The sequence below is a fragment of the Arvicola amphibius genome, chromosome 17 (genome assembly GCF_903992535.2).
Source record: "Arvicola amphibius chromosome 17, mArvAmp1.2, whole genome shotgun sequence".
Lineage (NCBI taxonomy): Eukaryota > Metazoa > Chordata > Mammalia > Rodentia > Cricetidae > Arvicola > Arvicola amphibius.
In genome coordinates, this window is record NC_052063.2 from 39,746,212 (window position 1) to 39,755,199 (window position 8,988).

General features: G+C 46.5%; 1 protein-coding gene across 1 annotated transcript; it reads right to left on the reverse strand.

Moving 5' to 3' along the window:
* Window positions 1–2,171: 2,171 nt before the first annotated feature.
* Window positions 2,172–7,567, reverse strand: Llph (LLP homolog, long-term synaptic facilitation factor). The gene is made up of 3 exons (XM_038314840.2): window positions 7,468–7,567; window positions 6,144–6,355; window positions 2,172–3,090 (listed from the first exon to the last, which is right to left on the reverse strand). Exons 2-3 carry the CDS (start codon window positions 6,346–6,348, stop codon window positions 2,921–2,923), a joined length of 375 nt encoding a protein of 124 aa, XP_038170768.1. The 5' UTR covers window positions 6,349–6,355; window positions 7,468–7,567; the 3' UTR covers window positions 2,172–2,920.
* Between the last annotated feature and the right edge of the window lie 1,421 nt (window positions 7,568–8,988).

An 8,988-nucleotide genomic window follows, 5' to 3' on the forward strand; every position in this document is an offset into this window, starting at 1 on the left:
AACAATAAAAATGTATATTTTATTAGCCCTGTGTATATTTAATCTCTTTAAGAGCACAAAAATAGTTCCATTCTGTTTCTCAAGCCTCAGGCTAATTCAAGTGAGTTGCTGCTTGTCTTGAGCGCCCCCTGGTGGTATTCCAGCAATTCTCCTGAACGCATCAAAGACAAATTTGTACAAAGAAGTTACTTACATGAACGATTACACGGAAGATTAAAGTATTACACTGTGCTTCTCTGTGTATTTGCCGTTAGAAATGAAGTGACAAAGATCACATTCCTGAATTGATTTTGGAATTCCATTCTAGATTTCCCGCCAAAATCTGAAATGGACGAGACACCATCCAGAACTCGGGGGCTCAGGGCCACTCACAATGGTGGAAGTTAATGATCTCTCTACAGCGGTCACCTATCCAAAAGCCATGAGGTCATGACCTACTAGAAATGACTTCCAAGCAATTTTGGTAAACTGAGGCTGGGGGGGGGGGCAGCCTCAACTGGCATTTTAGGCAACTCTGCCTTTCACAGAACTTCCTTTAAAGATAAAAAGTCTCTCACTGAACCTGAGCCCACCATTTGCACAGACTGGGTGGCTCCAGGTCACATTCCTTCAGATTAGCTGCCTGGTAACTGACCTTGGACTACTTACACCTTGGGATCCTCTTCTGTCTCCCCGGGAAGAGGGCACACGCTCTGGAGCCTGGCTTTTTATGTACGTGCTGGGAACGCAAACTTGGGTGCCTATACCTTTATGGTAAGCATTTACCAACAGAGCCGTCTCCCAGTCTCTACCTTTTAAGTTAAAACGGCGTGCCCAACTGTAGGTGAACAGCCTCACATCGTGGACAGGCTCTGGACGGGGGGCTCCAAGCTTTTATCGGCAGAATCAAATTTGAGTTGTGCGCTGCAGGGAAAATGTGTATAGACACCTGGGAGCGATGTCTTCAGCTCCAGCAACCAACGATGCTGCTAAAGGACAACTCAGGGTGCGGCACGGACAGGGACAGCGCCCATGAGAGGGCAACTCTGGCGTGGTGGCTTTAATGTCTGCAGCACTTTATCCCTCACTTCTGTATCCACTCCCCCCAGTTCCCGGCAGCTGAGAAGAGGAACCAAGACCTTGAACACGGCCCCCTCGCCGCTCTTCACCGTCAGAGCTTTGTGGACGCTGGAGACGAGTGCTCTGTTACCGAGCTACAGCCCCAGCCTTTGCTTGCCACCTTCAGAGAAATGTGTTTTCTTTTGAAATTACTCACTAACCTTCTGATGAACTACTGAGTAAACTGAGCACCTACTTTACTAATTTTAAGCACCCAGCATTATTTTGCAGCTAACTTGGTAGCACTTTGTCACATTCATGCTCAGCGGTGTACCTGGCAGTTTAGGGTTTCAGAGCCAAGTAATCCTATTCTAGTCCTTTCTTTCCATGTGAAGTTAATTTTTCCTGAGCAGGTGAACGGCTCTCAGCATTCCTAACATTTGCAAAGTCCCTGGTTTTATTCAGCACATGATGTAGTGAGTCTGAAGAGTGGCATAGCAGATGGAGGGCTAAGCTAGAACAAACTTAAATGGCTGGAATTAACGACTCAGCCCAAACTCACCTCACTGGTACAGATAGTTAAGAGCAGTCATGCTAATGCCAGGTCTCTTCATTCTACAACACTAACACTAAGCTAGTAAACACCTGTGTTTACACATAAGCCATTTCCCAGACAGATGGATGTGTGTGTGTGCGTGCGACACACACACACACACACACACACACACACACACACACACACACGCTTGAAACATCCAGAGTAACTGATTCTGAATAACACACTTTATTATCTTAAGCTACATGATATAACACTAAACTACACTGCCTGGTAGCAGTGGCACACACCTTAATCCCAGCACTAGGGAAACAGAGGCAGGAACTCTGTTGAGTTCAAGGCCAGCCTGGTTTACAGAGCTGGTTTTATGATAGCCAAGGCTACACAAAGACCCCATCTCAAAATACCAAAGAAGAAAAAAACAAAACCTGAAGAACATTTGTTTTCAGAAAAAACCCATGCTGCTTTAATCACTTAGAAAGCACACCACTCAGTATATTGTACAGTCTACCTAAATGAGAGACATGGTCTTCTCAGTAGCTGGAAACCTTACAGAAAATGTCAAACTCTTAAGATCTACACATAAAATATCTTTTATTATGAATTATAAAAAAATCACAAAGTAAATAATCCACCACCATCCTTTTTCTCAAGACTTCTTTTAAAGTTAGATTGTGTTGGGAGCTTGTACATCGAGTGCAGGTGCCCGTGGAGGCCAGAAGAGGGGAACCCCCTGGAGCTGGTTTTGAGCCACTCAACATGAAGGAAGAGTCCTCTGTAAGAGCAATGTGCGGTCTTAACTGCTGAGCCCCTTGAGATGCTATTTTAAAATATTTCTGTCCAAATTTTTTTCATATGAGCATGTTTAATCTGAGGCATTGATTATAACTGCCATTTTGTAAGATCAAATAATTTTAACCACAGCAATGCTCACAAGATTGTGGTGTCTGATAATACTCAAACATCAGGCAGCTTCCAATTTTCTTTTATCACAGAAAATAGTTTATTCAAATTCCCAAAACAAATGAATTATTCTGGTTTTGAATTACAGGTGTAAGATCAAACTAAAGTATGAAAACAAAGAGCTTCCATTCAGAGAGCTAAAATCAGTGACGACAATCCTAACAACTGAACTTCTGTCCCATGAATACTTCCCAGTTTGTTTTCTGTGGTTTTTCGAGACAGGGTTTCTCCAGTCCTGGCATCTGCTTTTTAGACCAGGCAGGCTGGCTTTGAACTCACAGAGATCCGCCTGCCTCTGCCTCCCAAGTACTGAGATTAAAGGCGTGTGCCACCACCGCCAGCCTTCTTTCCAGTCTGTACCGTCTACCAGGCCAGGCCCTTGGCTGCCTTGGCTCTGCTTTTCCCCCGTTTTTTCTCTCTCTTTGCCTTCAGTCTTTTTCTCTGCCTCTGGTTCATCCATATTGGGTACTGTCCATGTTCGTCTAGAAGAGTCTTTCTGTTTCTCTTAATTTCAGTCTCCATTTTCATGTCATCTAAATTAAAAACAACAATAAAGTGAAAAGCTATTAGCAGTCATACATGAAAACAGCCCCGTGAAAGCCCACAAATGCAGCAGGAACATCAGAACGACAGGAAGTCTGAAATCAGGAGACACTGTTACAGCCTTCCTCGGCTACTCCAGCAAGTCAGACAGGATCAACACTGCTGCGCACGTTCCTGAGTCCACCTAAGCGTGCACGTATGCGCGGGTGCCCAGGGAGGAAAGAAGACTGTGCTGTCGGGCTCCCTGGAGCAGAAGTCAGTCAGTTGTGAAACCTGAAGTAGGTGCTAGGGAATGAACTCTGCAAGAACTCTAAGCGCTGAGCCATCTCTTCAGTCCTGGAAGTTACATTTTAAGTAGCAAGTGACTGAATCTGATTTGTATTTTTAAAAGATACAACATGTTGACATATAGAAATAAGAAAGGAGGAAGAGGAGAGAGGAAAGAAAAAAGGCTCGTATCAAGGATGGGCAAGCACTGTGGCCATGCACTTCTGGTATAACAAGAAATGCTTTGGCTTAGACACAGGGGATAAAGGAATCTAAGAAACTGGGTAGGCAGCTGCAGGAGAACATGAAGGGAAACATGTATGTGAGGGTAGATGCACCCAGCTTTACTGACAGAAAGACTCCCTCACCTTCACTTCTATTCCTACTTAGCTTCTGAAATATTACAAAACTGAGAGCACAAGCCGGGCGGTGGTGGCGCACGCCTTTAATCCCAGCACTCGGGAGGCAGAGGCAGGCGGATCTCTGTGAGTTCGAGATCAGCCTGGTCTACAAGAGCTAGTTCCAGGACAGGCTCCAAAGCCACAGAGAAACCCTGTCTCGAAAAACCAAAAAAAAAAAAAAACAAAAAAAAAAACCTGAGAGCATCAACACATTCTTCAGGCAGAAAATGAGAGACTTCTTCTCTACACCGCCTGGGCTTCTAATCTTGTCAGTGCCTCATTTAAATATCAACAACCCCCAAGCATGTGAAGAGTGTTAGATAAGCATGAAGGGAAACAAGGGTGGAAGCAAGGGACTCTAAAAAAAAAAAAAAATAAACAATGCTCGAATTGCCGCTCAAATTCAGGAGCAAATACCCCCAATGAGATAAAAATATATCCCCAGTAAGACCAGAAAGCTATAAAAAATAAGTCAAAATAAAAAATAAAACACTTTTGGAAGAAGAAAAGTGTACAGTATACTAAGATCCCACAAGATCAAATGTAGGGAATAGAGAACACACACAAAGGAGAGAAGAAACAAGGATCACCGCAGGACTCAGGAGCGCATGGCACCTGATGCCCAGAGTCGAAGAAGGATCGTTTGGCTGGTGCAGAAAATAGCAAAGAATTAACATGACCCAGCATTCCATTTGTAAGTTCATATTCCGAAGCACTGAAAACAGGCATTTAAAAAAAATTGGAAATGAAGGTTTACTAGCATAAAAGTGACCCAGATGCCAACTAGCAACAGGTAAATAAAATGTGGCATATACAACAAACTAGTATTCATCTTTAAAAGGAAGTACTAGTATATACTAAAATGTGAAATTCAAAATGTGATACTAAGTTAGAAAAGTGAGGCACAAGATCCCACACTGTATGATTCCACTCACACGGCATAGCTCAAACAAGAAGAAATCTATGCAGACAGGAAATCACTAGTGGCTGTCAGTCTTGGGCTGGGGGGAAAGAGAGAGAGAACCGCACTCCTTTTTAGAGGGATGAAAATGTTTTGGGGCCAGAGGTGCTGGCTGTAAAACATCGTGACTGTACTTAAATGCACTACCATACATAGTAAAATGGTCACGGTCACGTAATTAAAACCGTGAAAAGAGCTGATGAGCAGAGGTGAACACACGTGATGGAAGGGACACAGCAAGCTAAACCAGGTGCCTCGTCTCTCAAGGGCAGCTGAGACAAAGCAGACCAAAGAAGCGAAGGGTTTTCTCTGGAAGAACAGGATGCGAATATGTAGGGTAAGGAGTGTTAAGAACACTGTTCTCCTTGGCGTAGATACACTTCTGTCTTTCAGAGTGGCTATGGCGAGTGCTGCCACACTGGGACATTAAGACCTGAAAAGCTTCAGAAACCAGCACTGATTTAAACCATGATTAAAACACACACAGAGGCTTCTAAAATATATCAACAAAAAGCGGGCTTCTGTGATTTCCAGGGTAACAATACAAGCGCAAAGGATCCACAGAATGGGACCAAGCTCTTGTGAGGAATAGTGAAAACCTCTTTTCACCTCCCCAGACCCTGACTGAACCTTCCAAGCTCTCTCAAGCTTGTTCCTATATTTCTGTCAGTTCCCTGGGCACTCGAGCTGCTACATAATTGCTGAAGATCCATCAAATAACCCAGACATGCTTATTCCCAAACACTGACTTAAAAAGTTTAGCACAGAATCTCCAGTAGACATGAAAGCTTCCAAAGAATAAAGATGTGAACGTAACAGGTATGTTAGATGTATAAAGTGAGGACATGACCACTCCAAGGTGTGGCTGAAGAGAAATTTTTTATTGTAGATATGAGGGGGAGAAAAGCCAGAGGCATCTGGAGGAATCCAGAGCAGGGAAAGAAAGTAGTAGACTAAACATGGCCAGAAGATGGAACCAGTCATGAGAGGAGAGAGAGGGGAACAAAGGAGATGGAGAAAGGAGCAAGAGAACCGAGAGGGAGAGAGCGAGAGAGAGAGCGAGAGAGCGAGAGAGCGAGAGAGAGAGAGAGAGAGAGAGAGAGAGAGAGAGAGGAGAGAAGAGAGAGGGGGGGCACTGAAAGAGCAGGGCTCTACAGGAATGGAAGCTGGGGGAAGGGAAGCCCATGAGGTGGAGAGCTTTAGGGGAGAGGGAGGGATGAGAAGAGCTGAGAGGAGCCAGGATGCCAGCAAGTGCTTTGTTTTCTAATAGGCACCACAGCTAGCCAGTTTCTTTTGGATCTGACACCAGGGAGAAGTAGAGATGGAAAGAAGACAGCGAATATAATAATAATAAAGGGGCGTAAGGAAAAGCGGATCCACTTTCTCATGATGTAAATACAGCACACAAGCTCACCCTTTTCACCCTCCACCGCACGCTGCATTTTCTCCTGGCACTGTTTGGGTACCACCACAGTCGCTATTTCTTCAACATCTTTCATTAAAGCATCCCCATCAACTTTGAGAATACTTTTCAGTCTGTTGAGCTCCCTTGGGGCATTCTTCTTTCTCTTCTCAGCGCGCATCTTCCTTTTCCACTTACTCCGTAAGCTTTTAGCCATGCTTTACCTGGTGGGCAACAAAAACACAAGAAGAAAGTTTATCAAGGAAATGGCTGGGCAGACCTCTTCAGTACTGGGATGAATGGAAGGCAATCTACACTGTCTTCATGCTTAGCTTACGGGAAGATCAACGAAGAGCATACACTGGTTAAATGTAAGAAGGTCAAGCCCCCAGAGGCCAGTGACAAATTATAAACCAATCCATTCTCACAGCTGCTTGGTAACACCAAGTTAATAAACTGCCTTCAAATTACCTATTGCTCTCCTACCTTGCTCCATCTCTTAGCAGTAAATCCTTCACTTTGTTTAAGGTGAACTTTTTTAAAAGATCAGAGCATAGATCCCTGCCTTTTAAAGAATTCCTTTTTGTAGTTATTGAGACTGTTTCTCTGTGCAGTCCTGGCTGTCCTGAAACTCACTCTGTAGACCAGGCTGGCCTCCAACTCAGAGATCCGCCTGCCTCTGCCTCCCGAGTGCAGGGGTTACAGGCGTGCGCCACCACCGCCCAGCTTTTTAAAAGACTTCCTGAATGACTTTCCCTCGTGTCTTCGGGTATCAAAGTTACATCCCGCTACTCCCGAGCCTCCTTCAACTCTCCTCCCACCCCCACCCGCAAGCTTCAGTGGCGCCGGTGAGAAAGCCCACGCCACGCGCACTTCAGGTCCATCATTCACTGTTCGCTGTCTGGAAACTGCTCTCCCCGAGGCTTCTCTGTTCGGTAACTCAGACTCTTCCGTCCCCCGCCCCTGCTCAGCACAGCCTCGCCCCGAAGCTGCTTCAGCAGCTCTCATTCTCCGCTGGAGCCCTCGAGAGCGCAGGTTGCGCGGACTGGGGACTGGGGGACGCGAGGTGAGCATCCTCTGGACGCCAGCAATCGCCCGCCAGTCGTCTAAGGACCCACACTCCGCGTGGAGGATCGCGGTGACCCACGCAGCCGGCCGCGCTCCGCCTGGGGCCCCGCTAGTCACAGCCCGGGGGAGAGCGGCGCTGCCATCACGACCCCGGGCTTCGCCCTCCCGAGCCCCGCACCGCCAGGCCGACGCCAGGGCCGCGGCGGAGGGACGATCTGAGGCCTGCTCTCCACGTCGCAGAACTAAGCCCGGGGCCCACGCGACTCACCTGAGAAACACGACCGCACTGCACGCGTGGGACGCCAGCCGGAAGTCCCCGTACTTCCGCCTTCCGGTCATGGCCGGCGCGCGGCGTGCTGGGAATCCTGAGGGGGCGTGGCGTTTGGAAGCCCGGCGTGGACCTTGAGGGTTTGTGGGTGTCCAGCCGAAGACGTTGTGTTTGGAGAAAGCAGGAGGAATTTCCTGTCGGAAGAGACAAATTATAAATCAAGCCATTCTCAAAGCCTGGGATAGGCCAAGCCCGCCCGGGGACCCTGCCTGTGACAACCTCGCGGATACAGGATACCCGGCGGGATTGCTCAGCGCTTACCATCCTAGAACCCTTAGTGAGGTTTTTATTTGCAGCCTAGAAAATATCTCATTCCGTTGAGGATCCCAGTATGTACGCGTATGTGGGAATATATTAAAGTGCACGATTTAAATATCAAGTTTGCTGCATGCCAATTATACTTCAAAGCTGTCACCCAAAGCAGAAAATAATCCTTCCCTATCCCGAAGAACATAACATGATCTGTTTCAACCAATGCTGATTTGTCCGAACAGGTCCATACCCGAGACAAAGCTGAGGGTAGGATAGTTTTGCCCAGGCTATTGGGGATACACAGGTCTCTTACCATTTGTGACAGATACGAGTGAGAAGTGGCCTAGGTAGGACTTCATTCGTTGATCTTCAGTAGGTGATTAGGCAACACACGTTAACTACTCATTACTATCTGTAAGCAGGCTTTTATACAGATTACAGCATATATCTTTCAGGATTTATTTTGATGGTGTATGAGCGTTTTGTCTGACAGAAATGTGTTTTAGGATTAACTATTGCTGTCAAGAAACACCGTGACCAAGGCAACTCTCACAAAGAAAACATGTAATTGGGGTGGCTTGCTTACAGTTTCAGAAGTTCAGTCCATTATTACCATGACCGGGAACATGGTGGTGTGCAGGCAGATGTGGTGCTGGAGCTGAGAGTCCTACATCTTGCAGGCAATAGGAAGATAAACTGACTGAAGCTAGAGAAAAAGAGACCTCAAAGCCCGCCCCCACAGTGACACACTTCCGCCAACAAGACCACACCTCCTAATAGTGCCACTTCTTTTGAGGGCCATTTTCTTTCAAACCTCCACAATGTGTGTGTGCACCACGTGTGTCTGGTGTCAGGCGAGACCAGAAGAGGGTATCTCATCCCCTAGAACTGCAGTTACCATGTGAGTCACCACGTGGGGTGCTGGGAACCGAACCCAGGTCTTCTGCAAGAGCAGCAGGTGCTCTTACCCATAGAACCATGTCTCCAGCCCCAAAAGTTTTATTTAATGATGGCCCATGAAATTCCTGTTTGGTTGCTAGTAGAATTGTGTCTTCTTGTAGAAACCATGCATAGTACAGCAATTTTTGAAATTTTTTTACCACAGGCAAAACACACGTGACCTTAAAAAGCAAAGGAAGGCCGGGCGGTGGTGGCGCACACCTTTAATCCCAGCACTCGGGAGGCAGAGGCAGGCGGATCTCTGTGAGT

What these genes read in the sequence shown, in the direction of transcription:
- Llph (XM_038314840.2), bottom strand. Translation starts at nt 6,348, where the DNA reads ATGGCTAAAAGCTTACGGAGTAAGTGGAAAAGGAAGATGCGCGCTGAG. An exon ending in TGCGGTGGAGGGTGAAAAGG is followed by an intron (nt 3,091 to 6,143) that starts GTGAGCTTGTGT and finishes TTTTTAATTTAG; the next exon opens with ATGACATGAAAATGGAGACT.